This window comes from Alternaria metachromatica (assembly GCF_023757995.1).
Source record: "Alternaria metachromatica strain BMP 0045 chromosome Unknown scaffold_23, whole genome shotgun sequence".
Lineage (NCBI taxonomy): Eukaryota > Fungi > Ascomycota > Dothideomycetes > Pleosporales > Pleosporaceae > Alternaria > Alternaria metachromatica.
This window is the reverse complement of record NW_026055514.1, coordinates 363,783-391,711: the sequence shown is the minus strand read 5'-3', so window position 1 is coordinate 391,711 and position 27,929 is coordinate 363,783. Positions and strand designations below refer to the sequence as shown.

General features: G+C 52.6%; 11 protein-coding genes across 11 annotated transcripts; 4 read left to right on the top strand and 7 right to left on the bottom strand.

Moving 5' to 3' along the window:
• Window positions 1–196: 196 nt before the first annotated feature.
• J4E83_008332 (uncharacterized protein) lies at window positions 197–3,129 on the top strand (the record flags this gene model as incomplete). Its single annotated transcript, XM_049335229.1, has 3 exons — window positions 197–710; window positions 847–1,023; window positions 1,256–3,129. 3 exons carry the CDS (start codon window positions 197–199, stop codon window positions 3,127–3,129), a joined length of 2,565 nt encoding a protein of 854 aa, XP_049185768.1.
• Window positions 3,130–3,722: 593 nt separating this feature from the next.
• J4E83_008331 (uncharacterized protein) lies at window positions 3,723–5,647 on the top strand (the record flags this gene model as incomplete). Its single annotated transcript, XM_049335228.1, has 2 exons — window positions 3,723–3,730; window positions 3,868–5,647. 2 exons carry the CDS (start codon window positions 3,723–3,725, stop codon window positions 5,645–5,647), a joined length of 1,788 nt encoding a protein of 595 aa, XP_049185767.1.
• A 600-nt stretch (window positions 5,648–6,247) lies between these two features.
• J4E83_008330 (uncharacterized protein) lies at window positions 6,248–7,707 on the bottom strand (the record flags this gene model as incomplete). The annotated part of the gene is made up of 2 exons (XM_049335227.1): window positions 6,248–7,417; window positions 7,630–7,707. The coding sequence occupies 2 exons, from the start codon at window positions 7,705–7,707 to the stop codon at window positions 6,248–6,250; spliced, it is 1,248 nt and encodes a 415-aa protein (XP_049185766.1).
• A 690-nt stretch (window positions 7,708–8,397) lies between these two features.
• Window positions 8,398–9,291, bottom strand: J4E83_008329 (uncharacterized protein; the record flags this gene model as incomplete). Its single annotated transcript, XM_049335226.1, has 1 exon — window positions 8,398–9,291. One exon carries the CDS (start codon window positions 9,289–9,291, stop codon window positions 8,398–8,400), a length of 894 nt encoding a protein of 297 aa, XP_049185765.1.
• Window positions 9,292–9,791: 500 nt separating this feature from the next.
• On the bottom strand, window positions 9,792–10,841 carry J4E83_008328 (uncharacterized protein; the record flags this gene model as incomplete). The annotated part of the gene is made up of 1 exon (XM_049335225.1): window positions 9,792–10,841. The coding sequence occupies one exon, from the start codon at window positions 10,839–10,841 to the stop codon at window positions 9,792–9,794; it is 1,050 nt and encodes a 349-aa protein (XP_049185764.1).
• Window positions 10,842–12,216: 1,375 nt separating this feature from the next.
• Window positions 12,217–14,088, top strand: J4E83_008327 (uncharacterized protein; the record flags this gene model as incomplete). The annotated part of the gene is made up of 2 exons (XM_049335224.1): window positions 12,217–13,936; window positions 14,069–14,088. The coding sequence occupies 2 exons, from the start codon at window positions 12,217–12,219 to the stop codon at window positions 14,086–14,088; spliced, it is 1,740 nt and encodes a 579-aa protein (XP_049185763.1).
• A 2,106-nt stretch (window positions 14,089–16,194) lies between these two features.
• J4E83_008326 (uncharacterized protein) lies at window positions 16,195–17,622 on the bottom strand (the record flags this gene model as incomplete). The annotated part of the gene is made up of 2 exons (XM_049335223.1): window positions 16,195–16,366; window positions 16,424–17,622. 2 exons carry the CDS (start codon window positions 17,620–17,622, stop codon window positions 16,195–16,197), a joined length of 1,371 nt encoding a protein of 456 aa, XP_049185762.1.
• Window positions 17,623–18,490: 868 nt separating this feature from the next.
• Window positions 18,491–19,349, bottom strand: J4E83_008325 (uncharacterized protein; the record flags this gene model as incomplete). The annotated part of the gene is made up of 3 exons (XM_049335222.1): window positions 18,491–18,790; window positions 18,845–19,023; window positions 19,076–19,349. 3 exons carry the CDS (start codon window positions 19,347–19,349, stop codon window positions 18,491–18,493), a joined length of 753 nt encoding a protein of 250 aa, XP_049185761.1.
• A 1,502-nt stretch (window positions 19,350–20,851) lies between these two features.
• J4E83_008324 (uncharacterized protein) lies at window positions 20,852–22,306 on the top strand (the record flags this gene model as incomplete). The annotated part of the gene is made up of 1 exon (XM_049335221.1): window positions 20,852–22,306. The coding sequence occupies one exon, from the start codon at window positions 20,852–20,854 to the stop codon at window positions 22,304–22,306; it is 1,455 nt and encodes a 484-aa protein (XP_049185760.1).
• A 373-nt stretch (window positions 22,307–22,679) lies between these two features.
• Window positions 22,680–24,350, bottom strand: J4E83_008323 (uncharacterized protein; the record flags this gene model as incomplete). The annotated part of the gene is made up of 1 exon (XM_049335220.1): window positions 22,680–24,350. The coding sequence occupies one exon, from the start codon at window positions 24,348–24,350 to the stop codon at window positions 22,680–22,682; it is 1,671 nt and encodes a 556-aa protein (XP_049185759.1).
• A 215-nt stretch (window positions 24,351–24,565) lies between these two features.
• Window positions 24,566–25,761, bottom strand: J4E83_008322 (uncharacterized protein; the record flags this gene model as incomplete). Its single annotated transcript, XM_049335219.1, has 2 exons — window positions 24,566–25,617; window positions 25,758–25,761. The coding sequence occupies 2 exons, from the start codon at window positions 25,759–25,761 to the stop codon at window positions 24,566–24,568; spliced, it is 1,056 nt and encodes a 351-aa protein (XP_049185758.1).
• Between the last annotated feature and the right edge of the window lie 2,168 nt (window positions 25,762–27,929).

The following is a 27,929-nucleotide window of genomic DNA, read 5'->3' as shown; positions in this document are numbered from 1 at the left end:
CCTAGGGCCCGTCATCTGGACCATACTTTATCAATGCAATCATCTGCAAACCTCGCCGCATACCCAGCTACATTCTCGTCCTCATTCACCACACTCGTTGCTTCAACTGCTCAACATTCATTGCTTTGTACTTCAAGTCTCATCCATACTTATCATCGCTGGTTTCATATTCTGAGGTTTGCATGCCATAGCCGCCATGCAGGTCCAGTCACCCCAGCCCTTGTCCAGGCTGTCGGCGGACATTCCCCTCTTGGAAGGTACTCCGGTCGATGGATCGCCACAACATCGAGACGTCCTCCAGGAGCGTTACGCTGCGCAGTCTCACAACACTCATAGCAGTACAGCCTCGCCACAAGTGGGACAAAGAAGCAGTCTCAGCCCCTCCGACAGCTCTCACGCACAGCGGAGCGTCGCGACAGGAAATTATTACACGGGCAATGTACACGCACAACACATTGGATTGGCAGGCTTCGGCGTCGAGAGGTCGGAGAAGCAGATCAGATGCGAACTCGGGCGACTATACAAGCTACTTCAGCGGTCAGAGAAGTACCAGACATATCGCGAAAAGCAACCAGCTCTCACACCGGCCGAAGTCGTCGCGAGAGACGCTGCAGAGAAAAAAGAGCAGGAGAAGAGAAAAGCCCAGGGACTACAGCAAGAGAAGGACAAGACTGTCTGGCCTGACTTCTTAGAACAAGCCTTCTGGACGGGTAAGTCTTCACGTTCATTACACTGCATCTCGCAGTACGTCTGTCTCACTACCTGCGTTTTCCACTTCTATTCTCCCACCACCTATGATTACGCAGCTTCACGATTCCAGCCCAACATCTGACAAACACTCTACAGCACTCGTACGATGGCCGCCAATGGGAAGGAAGAAATACATGCTCGAAGGCACCCAGCGAGGGCGGAATGAGCTGATCCAGGATTCTATTTACAGAGACACCGGTATCAGACGCGACCGCAAACAGGTTTCCAGCCATCTCCAGGTCCTCAAGGACAAGCTCAGAGGAGTTCCTGCTGGTGAGTGCCCGTCTCGTACATCGTGTAACGATCGGCATCAGCCTCTTCTCATTCGCCCATGACATCGGGGCAACGATCCCGCATGCGTCGATCCAGTTTCAAGTCGTCAGAGCATTCCTATCTTCCAAAGTTCTTCTAGAAGGCAGTGGCGGTGGCTTTGCGGTTGCTATTCCTGGTGTGATTGGGAGGGTTCCGCTAGGGACTACCAAAATGAGACTAACCTGCACGACAGTCCTACTCTACATGGCCACACCAGAGGACGTCTCTAAGCGCCGATCTACGAATACATCCGCCCGATCATCCTATTCGTCACAGCTGCATGGCCGCCAACATGCGCAGCGCACAGAGTCTGTTACCAAATCCGATTCCAGTACCTCCTCGCCGCACGTTTTGCCGCATTGCAGCGGCCCACAATCCGACCTCACCCTGGGTTCCGGCCCGGATTCTGATGCGCTGTCTTCTTCGTTCGCAGTCATGGGCTTCAAGATCCTCCTTGAGGGTGATCTCCAGCCTATGCACTGTTTGGCTCAATCACAATCGCATGGCAGGCTCGATAGCTCGGATATTGTAGATCTTGCCTCTTGGCGCCATCAATACCGCGAGTTTGACTTCCTCCGATCCGAGACCGAGGAATGGATGGAGAACGGTCGGAAAGTGTTGGTCGGTACCGCATCTACTGCCTTGATGACAGAGATGCCGCCAGATGCCGACCTAACCATCATCTTCGATCTTCACTCGCATTCCGACTTGTCAAGATACGACTATGTCGAATGCATGACGCGATTTTACAACAGCGGCGACAACGTAATCGACCCGCAATTTGACCGCGCGAGGCATGACCGAGAGGAAACACGATCCACTTGCGAGTATCGGCGAGACCCCCAAGGCTCTCAAGGTGTTCTATGCGTCCAATTTACGACGCAGCCATGGGCGAGACATGTGAGAGAGAACCAGAATCTGACGCACAGAAGCGAGGAAAGTGTCAAAGAATCGCTTCAACACCTGGTAGCAATACAGTACATATATGGTGTTGTTGCTAACACAGGCGAGATCCGATGCCTCACTACAGTTCTTTGGAGGTTCCAGCAGACGAGTGAATCTGCAGAAGTGGGCAACATTGAGTGGCGTTCCGTGAGGTTAGCTGATCACCGGTCAGCTGCAGGAGAAAGATCTTGTTATGAGGCGATATCCAAGACTGAAGATTCAGAAGACACGGAAGATGGTCACAAGCGTACTCCGGCCATACCAACGTCTACACATACAGTTGCGACGCCTTATTACCAAACTACACAACTACCACTGGACTTGGCACAGACACATATAAGCCACCACTCATACGAGACTGAGTCTCACCATGCTTACTTGCCACCACCTCTCCCTGTCGATGTCCTCGGATCAATGCAACCAGATCCAGACCACCTCGACACCTCGGTGGCTACCACTACCACTGAGTTCTCTGGCGAAAGCTTTGCACTGTCACGCCCTTCGGGCATGGCATCGCCAAACACACAAGGCAATGATTTCAACTTCAACGACGGGCACGTGGGATTCCGAGGCAACTTCGAATCTGGTAACCCCCAGGTATATGGAGGCTTCCTTAGCCAAAGCACTGGACAAGAGGGATTGCATACGCTTGCTGGACTGGAGCACGATGAGCTCGCAACCATGGGGCTTGCTGTCGGCGAACATGGACAGCTGATTCCAGTGGATGCAAACAACGATCTGCACTATTCCACCAATGCAGCTTGCTATTCGGCCAAACCCAACTGGCAGCACGCACACCTCGTTTCGAACCTCGAGAACGCAGCAGAACAGTACCGCCCTTACCTCAACCATGATGGTCGTGCTCAGGTAGCACCAAATCCCGGTGCTATCCATGGCCATGACCCATATCAACAAGTCGGTCAAAGGCAGGATTCAGTGGCGGGTATCTTCCCCAACGTGAATCACACCTTTTGGGGTTTGCACGGGCTCCAAAGCCCATTTCAAGATGACATGGGTAGTGGTGCCGTCCATGGGACAGAACACTTGGAAGAGCAAACACACGGTCCAGACTACGGTGTGCCGGGTCTAGTTGAGAGAGACCAAGCAGGAAGAGGTTATTAGACCTCGGTCGGCCCCCTTGAGGCCGCTTACGATGAAATGACTTTATGTTGGTTACATATGTATCATGTAGATTAAGATTAGGTAGATTATCAAAAGAGTATAGAGGTCTCACGAAGGCGAAATTTGATCCCTATCTCGTACGACATGTCTCGACACACTGATCGCAAAATGCTCGTGGCCTGCACGCACAACAGCCCTTAGTTTTTCCGATCCCTTTGACGCCGCGAAGATACATGAAACATGGTCGACCCACTGACGCATGCATCTGACAGACACACCCGAGCCGCTCAAAACTACACGCTAGCAACGGCAATGGCGTCAGACTCCCGGCACAGGCATTAAACGGTCGATAGGGCGTTCCTTACGCTGCACAGCCGATCAACCTGCATACAACCCTAAAATAGACAAGATATGCACATGTAAAAGCTTTGATCTTCGGGTGAGGAGCCCAACAAACGCTACACCCGATCCCGCATAACGATCTGTAAGGACATTGTGGCATGTATGTAGGCGGAATCCATGGAATAAACTACGTAATTGCCAACGGCCGCGGCCACACCCGCAAGGGAAGCGGTGCGCCTCGGGTACCCTGGATGTCAGTGTCAGTCCATGGGCATGTGCATGATCCCTTTTGCTGCACTCAGCCACGATAACAAGATGTTGTTTACCTAATGCTATCGCTACACCGCATGTGCGCACCGGCGTCATTACAGCCCAAAGTGCGGGAAGACGCCCAAGGCGCGTCAAGTTCGACAAACGCGCTGGCGCGCGGTCACGCCTGCTTGCCCGCATTGAGCGGGGCAAACAGCGCGCAGCTCCACTTTCAAGCGACGACACAGCAAGCGCTCGGCACGCTACTCGTTCGCGCTTCTTTGCTATGGACACGGCGGGGGAGGATTTGAAGAGATACTTGATTGTTCATCCGCTTTCTTCTTCCTCTGCGTCTCTTCTGTCTTCAAGTCCAGCTGCTAGCGATTTAGAGAAAAAGATCACTGCTCCTCGCAGCACGGATACGAAATACGAGCAAACAGCTTTCCCAACCAACAAGGCCGGGAAGCGCAAGATGGAAGTCGATACGCCCACTCCTCTACCCACTCATTTTGGGAGTGCGCACGCAGAAGCTATGGATGGAAGTACACCACTCGACGGCGTGATCAGCATGGACGATTTCATGATCCAGAACAAGCACGCGCATGAAGCCCAAAAAGTCGTCAAGGAAACCAAGCAGTCTACATCTGCTCCTCCCTCCAAGAAGCCCAAAACCCCCAACCAGAAATCAACTCCACTCGTACCTGTAGCAGTCGGCGCCCGCTCCTCCCGACACACCATCCTCCTCCACGAAAAATACCAAGCCCTCGGCATCCCCCAACCACTCTTCACCTACGGAGGCGGCAGCGAAACGGGCTGGACTGTTTCCGTTTCCTTCCCCGGTCTAGATGATGCGGAGGAGCTGCAAGGATTAAAGTTCGAAGAAGAGAAAAAGTTCAATAGCAAGCAAGAGGCCAAAGAGGCCATGAGTCAGAAGGCGCTGGGTGTGTTGGAGGAGTTGGAGAAGGAGGGGAGGGTCAAGAAGGGTGGGAAGGGGAAGAAGAAGAAGGGGGGTGGTGAGGAGGAGGGGAAGGTTGGGGAAGTGGGAAAGGTTAAAGAGGAGAAGGAGAAGGGGCCGGGGGAGAATTATGTTGGGAAGTTACTTGAATTCCAGCGCGCAACCGATTCCCCCCAACCCACATACACGGACTACCAATCCGGGCAACGCTTCTCCTGCATCATCACCATCGACGGCGAAGACCAACCCTTCGGCTCCATCTCTAATCTCTTCTCCTCAAAGAAAGCCGCTCGACAAGACGCCGCCCGCCACGCTGTCGACCATTTCAAAGCCCTGGGTACCTGGCCCACTGACGACACCGCCGTCGGCGGCATCCGAAAGAGAAAGAAAGCCTCACCCATCGACCCAGAAACCATCTCAATATCCCCACTACTAGAAAACTCCACTTCCCCCTCCACACCCCCCATCCAAGCAACAACCCCCACCCCCGCGCCCCCAGGCACCCCTTCCTACGCCTCCCGCGTCGCCACCCTCGCCGTCACGCTCGCGCTTCCAACTCCAGAGTGGAACTACACGCCCCACCCCTCCGACCCTACCTTCCACAGCGTATGCTGTTTCTTTAAAGGCGCGGGACAGCACGAGGGTCCGATTGGCGAGGTGCGAAATATTTACGGCAGGAAGAAGGCGAAGGAGGAGTGTGCGAGGTTGACGCTGGAGTATCTGACACAGGTTAAGGAGGAGAGGTTGAGGTATGGGATTAGTGTTATGAGGGGGGTGCTTGGGAGTGAGGGGGTGGAGGGGGTGATTGAGGGGGGGTTGGGGAGGGTTGGACTGGGTGAGGGCGAGGGAGTGGAGGCGGGTGGGGAGAAGAGGGTTGAGAGTGTGGGTGGGAAGGTGAGGTTGGGGATGAGGCTTGATGGTGTGGATGAGAGTAGTGAGGATGAGGTGTTTGCTGATGCTATGGAGGGCTAGGGTATGATATCCACTTGGGAGGCGTTGGCTTGTATAGCAGCTTTGGGTAGTGTACAGCGGAGTTGGGTAGAGATGGTGTGGCCTGGACCTTGTATACCGGTGTTCGGTACAGATGAACTTTGGGTTTGACTGTAGCATAGCCCTCTGATGAATACCCATACAACACATCAAACCCCTCGTCCTCCCCCACTTTCACCCAACCCATCTACCTCACCATCTCCGCACACACATTGAAGGGGAAAGCAATCAAACACCCAAGTAAAATAACCAGTAATATTCGCGCATCTCCACGATACACATGTCTAAACTCCTTTTCTACCTCCCACAGAAGGCATGAAGTAGACAGGAGACTAGTTGTACAGTTTACCCAGTCCCGCTAACATTTGAGATACACTGGATGGGAGGCTCACTAAGCCCACCTCGACACTCTTCGCGAAGAAAAAAGCTGAATAACCATTCGCACCATTCGCCGTGGCAAGGAACCCAGCGACAGCGACAGCGACGACAGGAGAAATAGATGTACAGGTACAGAGGACCATTGCGACCGTAAAGCCCATGGACTCAACCGCAGAATCAGAAACCAGGAAGTCGGCCGCTCTTCTAAGACGAAGCGACCTCGCTCTTCCTCTTACTCCGATCGCGCTTCTTCTCCTTACCAGCCTTCTCCGCCTTCTCCTTCTCCTGCGCCGCCGCCGCGTTCTCTTTATCGCCTTCCAGCTCCGTGTTGCGCGTGCTACGCCCAGACTTAGCCTTCTTCTTCGCGGCGCCAGTCTCCTCGGGGGGAGTGGGTTCGTCGTGAGAGGAAGCTGGGGCGGGAGCGATGGGCTGCGGCGCGGATTTCTCCTTCTTCTTCTTGTCTTTCTTTGCGGGGGTTTCGGCGACGGCGGGGGCGGTTGAAGCGGAGGCTTGCGGTGCGGAGCGCGAGGTAGGCAGGGGGACGGGCGTGGAGGCTGTGGCGGGCGCGATGGAGACGGGGATTGAGTTGCCGTTTACAGCGGGCGTGGTCTTCTGGCGCTTGCGTGGTGTCTTTGCGGGGGGAGAGGGGGCTTTGGCGGGTGCTTCGTCTTCGTCTTCGGAAGAGGCGTCTGTGTCTGCGGCGCCGGCTTCGACTTCGGCTTCGATTTCTGGTTCGCCTTCCTCGGACGCGTCGTCTTCTTCGATTTCGGCGTCCTTGATGCCCTTTTGCTTGACGTATTCGGCCATTTGCACTTTCCACTCTTCCATGGAGTTGCGGTAGGATGCTTTCCATTCCTGTGATTGGGTTAGTGAGACGTCGATTGTCGGGTTTTGTGATTGTGTGCTTACCTCCTTCTCCGCGTCGGAGAGCTCAGCCCAGCGCCTGTTGACCTCGGTCTGGACGGCGGCTGGAGCGAGTGTGCCACCGGGAGCGAGCGCTGCCTCCAGATCCGCCTTGACGATGGGACGCGCGTGTTGGTGGTAGAGGAAAGCAGCAGTGAGGGGCTTCTTGGGCGCATTGGGGTCCTTTTCCTTCTTCTCGCGCTTGCGCTTCTTGCTCTTGACGCCGTCAATTGTCTTCTCAGCAGGCGCGCCAACGTCTCCGGCTACGCTGTCCATGAGCTTTTGGCCACTCTCTACAACATTCGCGGCGGTCTTGATGGTACTTGTGATAGCATCGTTCTCGGTTGAGACGTCGTCTTTTTCGATGCCGAGGACTGATGCGCAGTGCTTGTTGTAGTGGTCCATGAGGACGGTGATCTGGTGCTGTACGTTGACGAGGCCATTCTGGAGGCTGTGAAGAGAGCCCAGAACCTGCGCGTAATTGTAAGTTTTTGCACTGTAAAAACACCATGTATCGGGTCGCGTAGATTACGCGATCCATGTTACACAGACGCATCCATATGGCGACGTGATGGTGGCGCGATAATGCGCGCTGACCGCGTGGTGTTCCGACGCGACGACAGGGCTATGCGCGCGTGTCGCAATTGCGATTGGAGATCGCAAAAGTGGAATTGGGTACGTACGTGGTCTCTTGTCCGATTGAATTCTGCAACAGAGATCAGCAATTCGCCGGTGGCGGGCGTCTTCTTCTTGGGGACCATGTTGGGCGGCGTGGTATGGGCAGAGGGTGAAGACGCGTTGACGGGCGGGAGGTTGAAGAGGGAGGGCGCGGGAAGGGCGGAGGAGCGCTGAAATTTCGGGGGGTCGGGGGCATAGCTCCCTTAAGTGACAGCCCAAACACAAGCGAACGTGCCCTGACTTTTGGGCAGTCACCAGCCCATTCGGGGGGCACCAGTAAATTAATGCCCCCAAAATTCAGATCTAGGCTTACTTTTCGCGACTGCAGCCTGTACAAAAGGCGCGTTTTCAAGATGCACCCAGATAACTTGCACGCGAAAGTTATGCGCAGTCTCTTTTAGGCGTCTACTACCTTTCAGAAGCTATGGTCTACTTTCAGCGCGCATTTTGTCTTCGTCGCGCAGTGCATATCTCTGTTGCAGTGTGTTGTGCAACTTGGGTGGCGTAGGCCGCCTATTAGAGCGAGGGCGCCCATCCGCTGGGCAGAGTGCGCCTGGCAACTGCCCCCCAAGCCGCCCGTGATAAGGCCTTGCTTTGGTGCTACCTCCCCCATCTTTGCGCATGTTTCAGGCGCCGTTTGGCATTGCCTGCCCTCCACCACGCAACATGTCAATCTGAGTTTTGAAAATGCCACAAATCTGCGCATGATGTACTATTAATGATTTCGCACAAATGTTCTTTCTTCTGCAGTCATCTTTGATATTGTTACCTATCTACTCCTTGAACCGCCCACCTTCGCTGACGTCAGGGTATACATCAAATCGCCTCTGCCCGTATAATGGCACTCCTTTCCTGGTCTCCTCGATCTTGCCCGCCTCCAATTCGCGAATGAGCACACCCTCCTTCTCGTCGAGCTGCTCTAGCACTACCGCATTGGGGTCAACGACCATGCTGTGTCCCCACGCGTTGTATTCGGCCTCCATATCCCTTGCCGGACTACACAGTCCAACATAGACCTGGTTGTCCGTCGCCCTAGCCCTCGCCAACAACTCCCAATGTAACGCGCCGGTTGTGAGATTGAATGCGCCAGGGTATAATAGCAGGAACGCGCCCTTCCTCGCCGCGATCATTGCGAGCTCGGGGAACCGTATGTCGTAGCAGATGGCTATCGCAATCTTTCCGTATTCGGGGAGGTCGACTAATGTGATCTTATTGCCTGGCGACAGCACCTCGCTCTCCTTAAACTTGATCTTCCCTGGGATATCGATGTCGAACAAATGCACCTTGCGATGAGTGGCAAGTAGCTCTCCACTAGGCGCAAATGTCAAACTTGTGTTGTACAGCTTCTTCGTGTCCTTATCGTCTCTCTCCGGTATGCTTCCTCCAACCAGGTATACGCCCGCCTCTTTCGCCAATTTGCTCAATGCGTGGAAGGTCTGCGATTGCGATTCCGATGGCGGGGATGGAAGGAGCGTCTCGGCGTACTTGTCGAAGTACTTTGTTCCGTAGGGCGAATTGAAGCATTCGGGCAGGACTACGAGTTTTGCGCCGGCTTTTGAGGCATCGAGCACCTTTTGGCGCGCTGAAGTGAGGTTTGCGGTCTTATCGGCGCCTGAGGCGAGTTGGATGAGCGCGAGCTTTAGGGACTTTTTGAGGAGGGACGCCATGGTTGGTGCTTGTGTGAGGAATTGGTGAGACTACAAGGGAAATAATCCGGGGAAACTTGAAGCTGAAGTATGTACAATGCGATGTTGGAGGTCTGGTTGGAGTGTTGGAGTAGAGTTGGGGTGGGGGTTAGCTCCAGATGTCCGCACGGCGTCATCGCTCGGACTCGCCGCCCCGATCATGGCGGGGTGTGCCTGCCGACGCGTTGGACGCGTTCCTTCACTCCTCCACCACACCACACGCCGATACCGTCTGCTCCAACAACAATGCGCAAGCAAATCACTAGTCGTCACTCAAAGACACTGACGGTAAGAGTTCACGCACTCTACAGTTGTCTTACACCGCGTTTTTCCACAGAAGACGACATTCCATTGCTTGATACCACCGCTCTTACAGTACCCATCGTTCCTTCCGACTCTCCACCATGGATGTCCACAATGGAACAATTAAATTTACTGAGTGTAGGTAATCGTCCAGCAAATGCCATCTTAACAACCACACGCTACCACCATAACATATTGGTGTCGAAAGAACTCTTGATAGGAAAGATCCCCAGATAGAAACCCCTCATGCGATCCATTAACAACATCAAGTTCGCAGCCTCCTGGTGATCCAGGACGTATGAACCAATCCGCTCCCGTACACTATAAGGCAAACCCATCAGGTGTGGCGCTGGCGATCGCATTGTGGCGCGAAGCTTGCCTGTCTTCTTCCCAGCGTGCAGCAGGAGGTATTGTCGCGTGTCCTGATGACTATCGCTTTGTCCAAGCACAATGTACGCAAAACCCTTTGGCTTGTCCTCCGGAGTTAACATTGCTGGCGCAGTCATCACCGCAACAACCTGTCGGGAGTACCTTTCGAAGGCGACGGTATCTGCGCGAAGGTATTCGAGTGTCGTGTTCGCGGCCTCGATGTCAAAGTGTGACTGGCTGTGGCCATCTTCAGACCACGCGTTCGAGCTAACGAATTCGAAGTGACATTTCGCAGCTGAGGGTGACCACATCGCCTTTACGAGTGGAGTAATGTTGGTACTCTGGTGCCATAAGTTATGCATGAGGCAGGTGCCCTTGCAACATCCATTGGCGACATCAATTTTCACCTGTCGGACATACTGCATCTGGGAACCTAGACACCAGTTCGCAGCCGACTGGATCTGTCTGAGATCTTTTGTAGCCGACTGAAGGCGCTTATAATCTGGTACACAGTCGGTCGGTGCCTTGCCAAAGACGAAAGTGTTGTTGCTGTACAAGACACTCGCGGCCTCGTCGTAGATCTGGCGACAGCTGAGCAGCAAGTTGATACCGCCGCGGATACTGGTGAACGCATCCGACTTGACTGGTGCGCATGAAATTGGTATGTCCTCTTCGTCGTGGGTATACTCGCTCATCACTTTTTCTTGGTCCTCGGAATACTCGAACCGAATGCTTGCGTGGTGCTCAAAGAGATGGACGTATATCATAGTGCGAATCTCACCTGGTAGTTCGAGAATTGAGCCGCCGCTGTGGGCTTTGCTGGCTTTCGTACGCGGGATATCGATGAATTGGGGTGGCATCTTGGATGGTTGAGCGTGAGTTGGGGAGTGCGCAAGACCGGAGCTGGTGGGGCTGGTATTGATATGCACAAGGAGAGAAAGAAAATGCGGCAGCCTGGTTGACCAAACACATGTAGTGCACTGACCCGAGGAGAGCTTCAAAACGTTCCCGACTAGCTCCGGAACGCTACGATTTTGAGCTCACATCGCCACTACGGAATGTGCCTGGTGCACAGACATTCAAAAGGTCTCCGTTCATTGCTTCTGTATATGAACCGGCTTTTCGATCTCAAACACTTACCGCACCTTTCAGCACTCAACTCTTTTGCTCGAGCGAACAATATGGCGCCGAACAACACGCCGAAGCCGATCGCAAAAGGCAACTCCGCGAAAGCCAACCCGGAGATCCTTTCCTTCCTCGATCTACCAGCCGAAATCCGAAACCAGATATATGGAATCCTCTTCACGAAAGGTGCTGTAGACAGTCAGGCGCATGAGCTGCACAACTGTGATCTCGGGCCTTGGTACTCGCCGTCCACATCTTCGACGAGTATAAGACTATGGAAGATGGATGACGATCGCGTATCCTTCCAAAAAGACGGTTGTCATATCGATGGTATACAAAGCACACGTGCACAATTTCTCGAAGCGAAGCCATTACTCTCAACATGTCGACAGGTCTATCACGAAGCCGCCACAACGTTTCTGAAAAGTAATACCTGGACTATTGCATCAGGATGTTCTTCATTCAGACACCAGATTGGCACACTTTTAAAAGGCGCAGCAATATTCTTGAGCGCACTTGGTTCTCAATCCGGATTGCTAGAGAGCTTGAAGATCGATATGGTGGGGACATGTTCAGGGTGGGTGGGGGAGGCGGAGGGGAGGCGGAGGGGAGGTGGTGGGGAGGTGGTGGAGGTTATCTCTGGCAGCTTGGTGTAACTGTGGAGGTTCTTGGGGCTGCTGATGGTGGCGAAGGTTGAAAGACAAGAGAACATTCACTCTTTGTCAACGCTTGTATGTGCCCTCCTCCACTCGTATCACGGCTACGGATCGTACATGGTGCCTGATTAGGCTATCCGGTGCGTAACTATCTTCACTCTTACTAGTACTTACCCCTATCAGCTCCTGGTCGTGCCGCGGTACGTTCAATTGCCAACCCGGCAGGCAATAGTCTTTCACCAATACTAGGTAGTCGGGTGCTACCCCAGCCCCAGTCACAGTCAAAAGAAAAAGCGCTTCACTTCATGTAAGCAAAGTGAAACGATGTCAGGATCCACGGACGATGCTGGCACGCAGACGTTGACCTTCTTCCTTCGTTGTATATAACAACCCGTACAGCAAAATATTCCACTCCCGACTCTCACTCCCTTCAACTCACCCGAACTCAACAGCTATGGCAACACTCCCGCGAACGGAACCAATACCTAAAACTCCAGCCATTCCCGCTGTGGCTGGTGCGAAAACGCTGTTCTCTTTACCTGGAGAGATCCGGAACAAAATCTATAGCTATCTACTTCCGGCCCACGGCGAGATCGAGATACATCAGCTTGTCCGAGACCAGAGGTTTGCTTCCGCGGATACTCGTCCGATACATACCCGACACGCACATGCACTGAAGCTGCTTCTCACGTGCCGGCAAGCCTACCACGAGGCCACGTCCTTATTCCTGTCGAGTAACACGTGGGTTATCTCAAGGGCTGGGTATGACAAGTCAGGGTACCGAGTTACACAAGCAGACGACCTCGCGACTTGGTTGACTATGCTCGGATCTAGTGCGGCTATGGTACACAAGGTTATTGTCAACTTGGCTGAAAACACCGACAATGGCGGTGACCAACTCAAATGGCGCCTAAAAATTGACTCCAGCCAGGACACAACTGATATGGCTGAGGCGGTCAAACTAGGCAGTCTGCTGAAATGTCTCTGGGCAACCCCTAATGCGATCCGTGCGATCAAGATTGTCAGCCCCAAGGGAGCAGGCAAAAACTACAAGTACCGGAATAACAATGATTTCAATCCCATGTTCAGCAAGACACATCCGGAGAACAGAGGTAATAAGAAACATCCAGTCTTTGACACTAGTGCTATCACAAACGCGCTCATAGCTCTCCGACGCGACGATCTCGGTCTGAAGAACTGCGGACGACAGGTGCACGATGTTCTCATCCGAAGAGATGGTCTAGAAGGGTACATCCTGTTCGACTACAACTACTATAAGCCGTCACACAATCGTCCCCGCGTTGAGAGGACCTACGTTGAGCGCAAGTTCTCCATCACCAACGGCGGCACAACACTGTCACTTCAACCCGCCGACACCCCCGGATTGATGAACCTACCCCAGCACCTCAAGATCCGACTGTTCGAATCGCTTTGTCTCGCCAAAGGATTCCTCGACCCATGGCGCAGTACAGTCACCATTGATCTGGATGAAAAGACCACTGTAGGCGCAACTCCAGTGCTGGAATCGGTATCGCAGCATCTGCGATCGGAGTGCTACTACCGCTTCTGGCTGGCCAATATCATCTCAGTCAAGATGCGGAGTAACGAAACCAAGACCCACTTCGACCACTTCGACAAGCTACGCGTCTTCTGCTGTACCGCGTCTACTCCGCGCGAGCCCTGGAGGATGAGCAACAGACGTAAAGGCATTCGCGACCTGGAGTTCCTCCTTCAGTTCAACGTCTCGCCCGCACCCAAACTCGATGATCTGCGTATCAATATACTCGATTTCCTACGCGTGACGTCGTACCTCGATAGTCGCGACAGGAAAATCACATTTCAAATCGGCGATACAAACGACAAGGCGTCTGTCTCGTTGGCCCATCTGCGCACATGCGCACTCATCGCACTAACCGACTTCCAACAAACGTACAAGCGCACCCGCCCAGATACTAAGCGCTGCCCTAATATCTGGGTAAACGGCTACGGCCGCATCGTGCAAGTCGAGGCGCCAGGCGGCAAATCCATCAACCCATCGGAGACTATACAGCGGAATGTATCTCGTGGAGATAGTAGCGAAGACGTGATTGTCATCAACCGCGAGTTTCGCAAGAAATACGGCGGGAATACAGGAGATGGGGATTCTGCGACACCCCCAGGCCGGCCTTTTGATGGTACGTTGGGGTGTTATTTGGGGTATTTGCAAAGTGTGGTGGTGGGGGATGAGGATGCGGCGTATTGGGCGGGGAGATGTAAGTTTTTTGTTTGATCTGGTTGTGAAGAGAGAGGCTGACTGATGTGTTTAGATTTTGTTTGCAGTGGATGATTCCTTGGTCGTGTGTATCGCACGAGACCACGGAGGACGATGGCGCGGTTTGAATCACAGCTTGCGTTTTGCAGCGCTGAGAAGATTGATTATAAGATGGCGACGGTAAGCTCAGAATAGTAAGGGCGACCAACGGTGCCAGCTTCAATGGTGTTACCTGCAGCTCAGTTACTTCAATTTCAGGGTATGCTGCATGTCCTTGCAAACGCGGCAGTCCTCTTTCGCGTGATTGGGGATAACGCAACTGCTTATTGAAGTAGCAGCCAAGCTGAACAGTGATAAAAACGTGCTACTCACATCACCTTCTCTGTTTCTCCATATCTCGGTCATAGCCTGCTACTCCTAACTCTCACACATTTTACCCTACAGCCCATTTAGGAATTTCCACCATGGAAACACCAACTAAGGCTTGCCCTATGTGTTTCGACAATAATCCTTCATTCCCGCCTATCGCCGAGGGCGATTCAGTGCCATGCGATCCGACAGCGCCCTCATTCCTCACCACATTCCCTGCCGAGGTGCGAAACGCTGTGTACGACGTACTCTTTCATGTACCAGATGGCATACGAGTGGTGTTCGACCAGCGTTGTACCTTCGAAGACAAGGAACTAGGAAGAGACATAGCAGCCTTCCTTCCTATGCTTTCTACGTGCCGGCAGATTTACCAAGAAGCTGCTACAACTCTCTTCTCCAACAACATCTGGATTGTCTCCAGGGATGCGGCTAATATGAGCCATTGGCGCCTAGAAAGAGGAGCAATAGAAGAAGCCAGAGACGCGGCGTGCATTCTCCATGGGTTTGGCTCTCGTAAGACAATGGTCAGAGCAGTTCTCCTCGACTTGGATACAACCTGTCCAGTTCCATGCCAAATTCATGGAGTACAACCGAGAAACCACCTCGGACGACGATTTGACGAGTATGAGCATACAATAGAGATATGGAATCTCATTACTGAGATGGAACATACACCAGATCTCCGGGTGGAGTTTGTGCACGACAAATGCGCTCCTTTTTACGATCTCCATGTTTCGAACAGTTTTGGCCAGGTCGACATAGGCATTCAAGTCGATCTTCTCAACACGACGGCACAAACCTTCCGAGAAGATCCCATTGGTTTGAGGAAGTATGGAAGACAAATCTCAGAGGTGTACATTGAGAGAGACTGTACTCAAGCCCATGTGATGTTCCACACGCCGAACGTATGCGTGGAAGATTGGGTGAAATTACGGATCGACATATCTGACGGGGGCAAGAAACTTACGTGGGTAAGACCGGAAACGAAGTCGCTCACTCTCATGAACTTACCGTCGCCTCTCCGAAAAACTATTTTGGACAAGGTCAGCTTCATTGACAATGGTAATCACCGCAGCAAAGACCTTGACATGATTTGGGACTTGGATAAAAAGACACTAAGTGGAGGTTCGCTCATTACCGGCGCGATTTGTCAAGCTATCCGTTTTGAATACTACGGAGCGATCTGGGGCAACAAGCATCATACTTTCAAAATGAGCACTAGGCAGCCACGCGCAGACTTCGACGGGTTCGGCAAGCTCGAGCACTTGATGCCTGAACACGGCTATTCACCGCTGGTGCCTTACGGCAACCCATTCCAGGCATGGCGTGCAAGGTTTCTTCTGGAATTTGATATACCCGCAGCAGTTCCATTAGAAGACGTTCGCTTGAACATCGTCAAGCTGTTGCAAATTACCGGATATCTAATGGGCTACGCAAAAATCACCATTTCGATTGCTGGAGAGGAAGGCATACCTCGTGCTGAAGAAACCACGAATCTGTGGATGTGTCGAACGTTGGTGCTGACCGCACTTGCAGATGCCGGCGAACGCCACAGGGAATTATCTATGAGGAGGCCCTGTTCAGCCGTATGGATAAATGGCCGCTTTGAAGTCGTAGAAGTTGAACTGAGTGAGAATTCGGATCTTCGGTTTGGTGAGTATTGGTGAGCTGCATACGTGCACAGGATGTCTGAAGGATAGCTAGAGTGTGCGCGAGAAAGATTAGTGAAAGCGGCAGAGAGATACGAAGTAGTCGTGCGAGGATTGTGAGAATTCAAGAAATGTATTATAACTCGAAGTGCCTTGGCACATCTCAAGCTGTGTCGTCGTGAGACTTGTTTGGGACTATATCCTCCGTGACGCGAACCTCGTGGCTCCCCTCCAATTCTGATAGCACGATCCAGGTTGGGAAGACACACAGCACCGTGATGCCAAAATTGATACCGATACTGACGAAGTGGTTGGCACCACCTTCCGATTGCATACTGTCGCGGTTGTTAGCTGGTGATCTGCGAATGCTTTCTAAGAATGGCAATACTTACGCCCAAGCAACAGTTTGACCGAGTGCCTCCACACCACGCAGAATACCAGTAAGATGGCTCAAGTTGGAGAGATCGGTCGCGTACTGGCCCACTAGCCAGTATAGGAATTGCTGGAAGGCCTGGCCGCCGAACTGCCAGAAGAAGACAAGCGCATAGCTCTTTCCAAAGCCGCCTTGGAACCAATCGAACACCGGGGATTCCGACGCATCGTAGTTCTGTTTCTGGAGTATCGTCGCCCAGATCCACGTGCCGACAAGGATGGTGATGATGGTGCAGAATGCAATGCGACCGCGCTTCTTGATGTGAATCTTCTGGTTGTCGAGGAGGAAGGCGATGATAAACGAGGAGAAGATACCGGCGAAGTTGGTGAAGAAGGAGGAGAACGCGCGAGCTCGGACGGTGAAGTAGGTCGTCAACCAGGTGCTCATGAAGCCATTGTAGAAGTAGCTGATGAAGAAAGCTGGCAATAGAAGCAAGATGCGGCGGCTGACGAACAGCTTGCCGACAGCCTTGAATTCAGCACCCCAGGTCGCGGCGCGCTCAGTGACGATCCTCGTGCCATCCTTTCGCCAGACCTTGTGCGCTGGCGACAAGCACAGGGCTACCGGAAGACCAAGGCACATGATGACGATGAAGACGATGTATGTCGTTGATGAAACCGACCCGGTGGTTTTGCGGTTCGCATTCAGTCCCAGGTTGATAGATCCTCCAACAATCGGTCCAAGTGCCTTTGCGGTCTGCCAGATGGCAAGGTAGAAAGCGCGGTCTCCAGGTGATGGGTATCCAATGATGATAGCAGCCTCGGCAGCCCAGAAGAAACCAGCGGAGATACCACAAAGCGCGCTACCGAAGAGCATGAACCATGTGTTCGCAGAGATGTTGTTGGTGTAGAGACCAGCACCATACAAAGGGTACCCAATGGCACCCAATGCAAGACCATACGTCAATCCAATACGATTGTTGATAGCTCCAGCAGCAACACAGACCACAGCGAAGAGCCCGTATACCAGAGCGTTGGCGGCAGAGACGGCGTACGGTTCAGCGGCACCTCCAGCCCCTAGTCCACCAAGCGCATCCCACATTCCCGGAGCCGTGAACGAGACACCACATGCGACCAGGATCTGGAAGGGCACCGAGCGGAAGAAGGGTCCAGAACCCTTGATGGAGCCCGAAGGCTCAGACAAGGAGGCGGACGACATGGCGATGCGGAGAAGAAAAGATGGAGAGAAGAGATGTCGGGATGAGGTGAAGAACCTCAGTCCGGCGTGGAGACTACATATCTTAAGAGTTCCGACGACACCGCGATGCTTGGCGAGCTTGGTATCCAATTTTTCTCTCCTTAGTGATGGATGTTGAGGCAATCACCGCGATCGAGACGTTTGGTGTTTTCTATGGGGCGAGCACGACATCTGCGCTAAATGACTAAATGACTCGCGCGTGGCGGCTTGCGCTCCAAGCGTCCACGGGTCGGACCCTTTGGGTTATGACTTCACTCGAGTTTTCCTGTGGCTTGCCAAGTATGGTGCGGTTTCCGTCGGTTTGATGGACATCTTACGCGAAAGGTTGCAATGGATGCGCTATTTCGACATGAGATGCGGAAAGCACGTTATATTGGGGGTGCCTGAAGACGGCAGAGGGGTTGACACCCGCGGACGGCGAAACGGGAGGACTCAAGACCACGCGGTCGCATTGCCCGTTCAAGTCTGCATCTGCCCATTAATTTACAATGCAGTTCTTACTCCGTTGCTGACAATCATCTCGATCGAGCCCTGTCAGCCTGAACTTCTTCTCACCAATCCACCACTGCTCAATTGACACGGGTAGACGATTTCTTTGCATATAGACTTTCGCTTTGATCCTGTCGACTAGACTGCCTTTCCTATTACACGTCGTCGCGTCAACTTTCACACATATTCTGGATGCGTTCGAGTAGTATTTCCCATGCACTGAAAAGAGAAGGAAGTCAAGATCAGGGAACAATCGTACAAACAGTAACCCAGCGTAAATTTCCGTAACCATTAAACTAATCGTATATGATCGTACTTCCAGCCTCCCTCAACTTCGAACTCAAACGCGAGCGGCGACGAAAGCGGCAGCAGTAGGAGCATCGATCTCGTAGTTCCTGTGCTCAGGGGTGATGATGATGCCGTTGTCGCAGATGTTGTCACCAGCATGGCAGATGATGAGAACCTTGCTGGCAGCAACAGAGCCGAAAGACTCGTCACGATCAGCATCGCCGAATGTTACAACGGCGGTGACACGCGAGGCAGCGGAGGCTGATAGCCTCTGTGTAGCAGTGTGCACGAGCTGTGCGCCCTGGGAGTATCCGGAGACGACGATCTTGGTCGAAGGGCATCGTGTAATAGCCTAGGCGCACAGTCAGCATCGTACTGATACATCAATAGTCGTGATGACACTCACTTGGTTGATCAAGTTGAACATAGTGGTGGCACCTGCGGCGTCGCCTCCAGCCAAGAAGCCAATGACGTTAGCAGGGTAGGTAACGCCTTGGATGGCCAAGTTGCTAGCTCCTCCGACACGCGAAGCCAGAGCGTTGAAGAAGGTTGGGCCTTCGGAGTTGGCCTCGCCTACATTACCAGCTAGAAAGGGTATCAGTATACAACTCGCCTACTATCAGTAGAGAGATCTTACCTTGGGTAGTACCACGAGCGTAAATGACAGTTACGCGACGGCAGGCGGTACCGTCAGTCAGTTGGTTGTAAGTGTCGCCGCTGAACTGGCGCTTGGTAAGGTCACGTGTTTCAACGTCCTGGTTCTCAATCTGTGCTGCGTACTCCTCGACAGTGAGGTCCTTGTCGAGGAGGTCGGTGATGGGGAAGCTCACTCCGTTCGCTGGTGTTGGCGCAGCGAGGGCAGTGGCGAGGACGGCCGCAAGGGCAAGAAGGGAGCTAGCGCAAGTCTTCATGATGAGCGATTGTCGAGGGCGGCCGAGTTGAAACGAAGGAAGTCTGAAGAGGCTGGTAGTGATGATGATCCACCAAGAATAGGTGGAGTGTTTGACCTTTTGTATTCGGGGCCATCGTTCTACCGAAGCATAGCGAGTATGGCCATAGCCAGTTCAGTACTATCTCCTGCGCTACTGCATCGTCTCTTGCAAGTACATTGGCAAGCCATGTCATCAGACCTTACCTACATGCCTATTTCTACCAGTTCAATCTCCTCCTCCGCTTCGTTAAGCAGGACTGTTCTTGTTTACCGCCGTCGATACCCAATGACTACACCTGATCCGTTCACGTTGACCAGTGATTGCGTAGTTCCTATCCGACGCTTTAAATGACATGCATTGTGATGCATCGGGCCTTTATTGTGTACTCCGAGTTTGGCTTTTCACTCCGTGTTTGGTGTTGCTGCCAGTCTTGTTACCTTCTTCTTTGGAGTTAGCACGTTCATGAACCCCAGGTACCACCGGATATCTCGAAACACGTGGGGTAGACATGGGGTTCCCAGGACGAATAGAGAACATGTACACAGCCAATGCTGCGCAACGTGAGAACCATCGACGATACGATTCGTGCAGCCGAGGCTTGTCAAGCTTGTTGCGGCGCTACGAGGCGTCGATCAGTGAGAAATCTTCGATGCAGCGCCGGGAAGCAGCCGCTGCTGCATGGCATGAGTGTAGGTATAATCATAAATTCTGCTGACAGATACTTGTGCTTTTAGAATGTCACTGTCGTCGATTCGCATTGTAGCAATTTGGTGGCTTCCCCAGTCAATGCGATGATGTCACGCCAAGCTTTAGCGCCATCTTCACCATCTTGTTCAGATGCTGTCCCTTTGATCTCGACTGACCAAGCCGATGTGCTCACCAGACTTCCATCACGACATTTGTAGCGTTTCTGCAAACACTGCATAATCGATGAGGATGTGCTGTTCGCAAAGCGGGACACAAACTGCATGATCAAGACCCCTGGCTGCCAGCCACCTCGGAAGGTAACTAACACCAGCACTACCAGCGCGACTGCACTACCAGCCAACAGAGAATGGAAGGCGTCGCGAGAATGTGCTCGCTTTACTAATAGTTTCTTCATCCGGAAGATGACGGTTGCTATCGCATGTCATCGCAAACGTTCGGAAGCTCAATGGAGAACCCCGCACACGGTACCCGTTGCCAAGCTGAGCATGCAGCAAAGCTGTTGAAGTCTTCCCTAATTCTCCTTCTGGCGTCTTGGTAGCATTACGAGCTTCCACTTACGATACAGATCGGCGCTCGCGAAAGCCATGATAGCAAAAGTTGCATTTCTCCGATGACGGCAGTCACTGCGGTATCGCGAGATGTTGGAGATACCGGCAGTCGACAGCCTGTCGCGAAGAGTGGGATGGCGAAAATGGTGGAGTATAAAAGTTAGGAAGAGAAGATTTCGGTAAGATCTCTTGTATCGTCAAGGACAGTTCTCTAGATCGATCAACATGCGGTCTACATCCATCCTCGCAGTCTGCGCGGCAACACTGCTGCAGACGGCTTTCTCGTCACCTATCCACGCACATCATCCTCACCAGTCATTCCCAAGTGCGCAACAATGGCCATTACCCGTCGTCGGCAAGGCGGTAGAGCAACAAATGCCGGATGAAGACCTTCAGGACATCATTTCGCAAATATCGCGCGACAACATCGAAGCCACAATCCGGAAGCTTGCATCATTTGGCACGCGTCATACCCTGTCAAGTCAAACTGACCCAAACCGAGGCATCGGCGCTGCGAGAACATGGCTTACGGCTAAATTTCAAGAAGCAGCTGATGAAAGCGAAGGGAGAATGACTGTAGACTGGAACAGCTTCATCAAATACCCCGGAGACAACGAGCGCATCATCTTCCCAGTAAACATTACAACCGTCGTCGCAACACTAAAAGGCAGCGAGGACCCAGATCGCGTCTACGTAACAGGCGGGCACTATGACTCGCGCAACAGCGACCCCATCGACTACCAAGGCGACGCACCCGGTGCCGTAGACGACGCCTCAGGCGTCGCAGTTTCTCTCGAACTCGCGCGTATCTTCGCACACTACAAGCCCAAAACAACCATCGTCTTCACAGCCTTCGCCGGCGAAGAACAAGGTCTCCTCGGCGCCGAGAACCTAGCCCAAACCTACAAGAATGCATCCGTAAATGTAGCAGGCATGATTAACCTCGACATGGTGGGCAACTCCAAAGCCTCCGACGGCACCATCGATCCCTACAACATCCGTCTCTTCTGCCAGGGCACGCCTCTGACTGAGAACTCCACGAAGATGACATCGCGGCTTAGCATCGGTGGTGACAACGACAGTCCTGCTCGCAATCTAGGTCGCTTTATCTACGAAGTCGCATCGAATGCCTTCACGGAAATGACAGTGCGCCTCATCTACCGTCTCGACAGATACAGCAGAGGCGGCGACCACCGCCCTTTCCTCGAAGCAGGCTACACAGGCGTTCGCTTCGTCCAGCCCAACGAGGACTACACGCAACAGCATCAAAACGTTACCGTGCGCAATGGAAAGCAATACGGCGATCTAGTTGAGTGGCTAGACTTTGAGTACAACACGCGCGCCGCCAAGGTCGTTGCGTCCACTATGTGGAGTCTCGCCAACGCGCCGGGTGAGCCGACTAATGTTGGTATCAACACTACGACCTCGGACAATTTCAGCCAGTTCAAGTGGGACGCGCCGAAGGGGCTGCCGGTTGAGGGGTATGAGATCCTGTATCGTGACACGATTGAGCCGCATTGGACGAATGTTATTGAGGTGGGGAATGTGAATTGGTTCAATCTTACTTCGGCGACGATCCATAAGGATAATGTTATTTTTGGGGTGAGGAGCGTGGGGAATGGCGGGTATAAGAGTCCGGCTGTTCTGCCGTTTCCGTTTGGGTGCTCGAGGAACTGTTAGTAGGGATGGAGAAGTTTGTGTAGTTGATGAATTCAAGATTACTATGTACATTTTGAAGGAACTGTTACTCCAGCCTCAGTTCAGCCACGTGTCACTCCTCATCACTTCCCGCACAAACGATGTACCTTGCTGGTGATCCGAAAAGCCTTCCGTTCCTGGCAGATCCTACTCGCAGTCGCCAATCCCACATACTAGCCGCGAGGTCCAACCAGAGCACAGTGTTGAGTCGCCGCTATCGGATGCCTCCAGGCTTGCTGTCCACTTTGGTGCATCTTTGCTACTCGCATCGGCTCTCTTTAGGTAGTTCTCGGGTCCATGCATCTGCTTCTTTTCGCGTGACACTCTCATCGGCCTTGATCCTCCATCGCCACGATCACCCTTCAAGATCCCTCCCAAGAAAGTACCGTAAGCAGTACCACATACTTGCCAGGCTATCGTTATTCATATAAGAATAAATGTCGTAAGAGGACGCAAGATTTTCCCATATTCCACTTTGATCAAGATACTCGGTCTTGCGATGGTATTGGTCGAGGATGTCAGCCGGATCGTCGATGCCATAAGAACAGGGAATGGTTTTCTCCTCGGAGATGGCCGTGGCGGGGTACGTAGCGCACAAAACAGTACCGTAACCGTTGATCCATATTTGTGGAAAAGGCTGATCGGTTTTGGAAGGATACTGCTCCGATACATCTGATAGCAAGAGGAATACTGCTGTCTGAATATGCTGCCACCTGATGGACTGGGTGTCTTTCATGCTGCTATCGGGTTCTTGAACGGTAATAACAAGAGTACCATGGTCGTCATTGAATGTATACAGAAGCTTGTTGATGTTTATACGAAGGTCCGCGGTGGGTTTTGCTATAGAGAGCTTGAATATCAGAGTCATGTTGATGAAACAATGCTCCTCTCTGCGACCATTGACCAAATTTTCAAAGTTTTCAATCTCTAACAGCTTTTGTAGTGCCTTGAAATTATTGAAGTCGGTCCTAGCTTCCTGAGTAGACATGCGGACGACAATCTCGTCGTACACTCGCGTATAGATGTGATCGATGTCGCCCCGCAGCAGGTCGTTGACTCCGCTGAGGCCTATGCGGTAGCCCTGGGCTTTGTTGGTGTCCAGGTCGAATGTAACGTTTGTGTCAGATGCGCCTGCGTACGCATTGATGGCCGATAGGATTTCAGTAGGCAGGGACAGAAGCCTTAACTGTTCAGATTCTTTCCATTGAATCTCGGAACCATGGTCTGGAATGTCGAAAATTCTTCCCGGATGCGGGAAGGGATGTGGAATATTCGAATCATTGTATTCGACGTATCCAAAATGGTCGTGCTCATGGAACCAGATCTTTATTGATGAGATCAGGCCAGAGTATTTAGCATATTGCCTGAGGTTGAGAACGTCTGCCGTGCGTAATTCGAAGAGGACACGGTTCATAAGATCCGCGACAGTAATTGGGTCGTGATATCCAGCGCCGTTGTTTCGTTCTTGAGACAACGAACTTCCGGAATGCACGAAGGCAAACTCGCATTTGGCCTGAGGATGGTTCCAAATAAGCTTCAACAGCGGTAACAGATTGTATTCCCGATAATGTATTAGAGCAGATGGTTCCGCATCTATGCTTACGCGAGACAAGAGCTGATAGTGTGATCCGATTCTTGACAGCCATGTGCAGGTGAAGCGCATCTGGTTTTCAAGGAATTGAGAGAAGAAGAAAGTATTCTGGCAGTAGAGAATACCGACGGCTTCGTGGTAGACTTGCCTGCATGATAGTAGAAGGTCGGTGCAACCTGCAAAGACATCACACAAATCTTCATTCCTTACTTGCTGCTCGACGCCACTCTGCGTGAGATGAATGACATGATCCCAATTCCAAAGTGCCCTGTGCACCTGGCCGTCGTCTAGAATAACAGGTCCATCTCTTTTGAACAAACACTCGTAGATTCGGTTGCGGATCTCAGGCGGAATAGTAGTGAGAAAGCTGCGCGCACTCGGGTCGGCGGCGGCGGACTTTGTTTTGGGGATCTCGATGACGGTAGGAGTCGCCATCTTGGGTCGGCCGTCGAGGAAGCGCGGCAAGTGGAGATGCCGTCGCAGGCAATTGATGTTGGGGAAAGAGTGCAGAAGTAGGTTGGGGCTGGGTGGTACTGCAAGTTTAGGCAAACAACGGTCCAAGCGCGGGGCTAGCGCGAGGTGAGAACCAAAGTGAAGGTGAGAGCGACCTCGAGACGCGCCTGCCATATTAGTCTCTCTTGATGAGAAAATCAGTCACGCTTAAGCTTCAGCAAGCCATCATCATTCTCAATGAAGGACGCTTTCGCCGGTCCCAGAGCTCGTTTCAGGTCACTATTCCTCTCCTTCGCCACCGTAAGCAGCTCAGGACAAGCCGCCGCCTCCCAGCCTTCCAGCCCATGAACGAGCACAGCTAATATCGAGTTCTTGAAGAGGTAGGAGCGTCTTCTGCTACCCAGCGCCGTTAGAAGCAGGAATAACGTAGAGTAAACGAGAAGCGCCAGCGGATACGCAAGCCAAGCCCATCTCACATCAACAAAGATGTCCGGTCCGTAAGCTTCGCTGGTGTTGTTGATAGCCGCGGAGTTGCCGGGACCTTGTATGACTTTGCTTCCTACTTCTGCAAAACCTCGGAAGAATTCGGGCCATGTGTGACGTTCGTGGTATGGCACGAAATACGTGCTCAGTATGGTAGATTTGAGAATCCTCGACGTGGCAGAGCCGAGCCAAAGGGTCGAATGATTGCCGATGTAGAATGTCTCGTTCAGGCCTTCTGCGCGGAATGCCTGGTCGTATCCAGATCCTGCTTTGTAGGGGTCGCCAGTCGGGTGCAGTGGCCATTCCTCCACTGAGTCGTAGCTCACTATCGTATTTCGTACGGTGGTACCGGAGTATCGCTTCGCACAATAGCTCAGTTTGCAGTGGGATATTGTCCCGTTCACCAGCCCAAGTCGATCAATTTCGTCAACACGAGTGATATCGGACGTCGACTTAAAGCAAGCGAATGCAGAGACAGCTGGCAGTGGTAGTTTATAAGGGTCAAGTATGACATCATCCTGGTAACGTTCGTAGTCTCCGATGCAGAACTCTATCTGCGGGGTAGAGTTCGATGGGTTCCATACGGCGTCGTCATTGTTTGCAGTGACGAGGCCAAGTGTCCTATCCATGAGATCGCGTTCCAAGCGAAGGAGGCCAAGTCGGTATCCATTGGCTAGCTTCATATCTGAGCTGGTTACACCCACCTTAGGCCATGTATAGTCACCACCGTAGCTCGTATGAATCAACATCTTCATTTCCGGGTACCCTGGTTTCCTGATAACGCAATTTCTATCCCACCGAGCTGCGTTGCCGGCTGCAACGTGATCTCTCATCGCAGTATAGTTCCATCTGACTCTTACTTCTGTTTCGTTGGAAAATTGTACCGTATTGATACATCCTTCGTACCCATCATCTTGTTCGATATCGCCGTTCCAGAAGTTGCCATCAAAGGACACGTCTCGGGAGGTGCAGGAATCGCAAAGACCCAGAGAGATGAATTGATCAAGTTTGCATTCTGCTGTCGGACAGTATACGTTGCTTAGTAGGTTGATATCCTGCAAAGAGACATGGTCAATGACCCCAACAGTCAGAGGATACTCCATGCCTATGACACAGTCAATGAAAGGACGACTTGCCATCTGTGCAACTAACATACCAGCCAGATCAGCATTCTCTGTACTCCACACATCTGACAATGCTTTGCTCGAGCTTACAGTCCCAGTAGTATTGACTAGTAGTGCGGGTTTAGAGTAGACTCTCAGGACCTGCTGTGTGAAAGGCTCAAAGCCAAGCGAAAGAATCGTCAAGGCGGCTCCGAAGCATGCTAACACGGCGGACTTTCTTAATCGCAGGTTGAACAGAAAGGTCAGGGATCCCCATGGTCCTCGGGTAGCCAAATCGAAGTCATAGAGGCGATTGACAGGCTTCGATTGGGGTGTCTGGAAGTAGGTCCACTTCAGCTGTCCAATGCACTCGGCAAGAGGAACTAGCAATGCGGACTTGGCGACAGTGGAAAACACTGCTATCAAGGAATTTGGCTGAATGGGGAGTCTCCAGTCTCTCATAGGCCTGCCGTCCATGGTGAAAAGGATAGCCAGGATCAACGACATGCACACAGTACTCAGTAACAAAGCGGCCACTTCCCACCACCAGCCCATAGGACGTGGATGTTGTGTGGCCATGGGCAATGGCTTGGCTCGAGGAGATGCGGAGTCTCTTTGGGGCTGTGTAGTCGACATGTAATCGGGACTGTTGATTGTGGAAGGCGACTCTGCTCTTGACGGAATTGGAGAGACAGATTGGCGAGTGAGTGGTTGGCTTGAAAAAGACACTAGCTCAGTCATCGCAAAGCTAGCGAAGGAGATTCGGCCGTCTGCCATGAGCTGGTCGGTCGCTGGAGGTCCTTGGGTTCCAGACATGTCTGTCGCGTAGATTGCAGAGAAAAAGAGTGGAAAGCTGACACAGGCGGGTAAGTCGAAGAACTTGAAAAGTGGTACAAGACAGTTCGCGCCTTATACTCGATCATCGTCGCACGATACAACGCGCCGTTATTGCGGCGATGTCAGCCTCCTATCGTCTATCTCAGTGCCGTCGCCAAGTTCGAGCCCCGAAAACATGGCGTGGAGGCCGAAAACCACTCTGGTGGTATCGCAGTAATATATCTCCGCCCCATTCTCTTGCAAGACCCCCGATGCAGTACGAGTACCTTCGGGTCGTACAAGAATGCGTTGAGATAAGCCGGGCAGGATGCACAACACTGGCCCCTTCTTCAATCCAGCAGCGACTAGCTTACCGAGACCAACGAAGAGGGTTCCAAAAATTCCTGGAAGGCCCAGAAGGCCTACCAGAGCAGTCAATATATGTAGTTTTAAACCAGCAAAATTGCTACCTCAGACGCATCTTCACTGGTAAGCAAATCACCCCTGCACTAGGATGAGGAAGGAAGAAAGAGGCTGAGAGTTTGGCGGATTATATAGGCGGAGGGATCGCAGGCAGCAGTCTGTCACGGGCGCGGATGAGGCGTGGTTGGGACCCGTAGGGCTGCAGGCAGCTGTTCGTCACGGGTTCAGATGAAAACTTAGAAACGTTGGGTGTGGTGGATCGAAGGATAGATGGAATGAGGCAGCCACGGCGTACGCGGACTCGATGTGTCAGCAGCACGCACGTGACCCTAGTGGTTGCCCAATCGGCTCCAGATACAATCGAGGCGGAACGGCAGGGGTCCGATTCTCGGCATATCACCTCGCCCACAATCCCTCCATGGTCCACCCTCAAACAACAAAAAGTAAACACCACACCTTCACCACCCCTGCATAGCACATGCGCTTCCGTGGCGCACTGGAAGAAAGTCGTCGCCGGCAAGAGCGCGACGACGGAAATGCTAGCAAGTCGCACAGGCTTGGCCTGCATAGCAAGGGCCAAGTTGGAGTAACCCTGCAGTAGGCATGGCAGTGGAACAGAGAGCTGGACCAGTCGTTCCTCGTGCATGCTTCGTCCCGCGGCATCCATGTCGAATACTCGGGCCCGGATAATCGGCGGGCGGGCGGACCTATTGGTCTCTCATGCGCTGGGTTACAA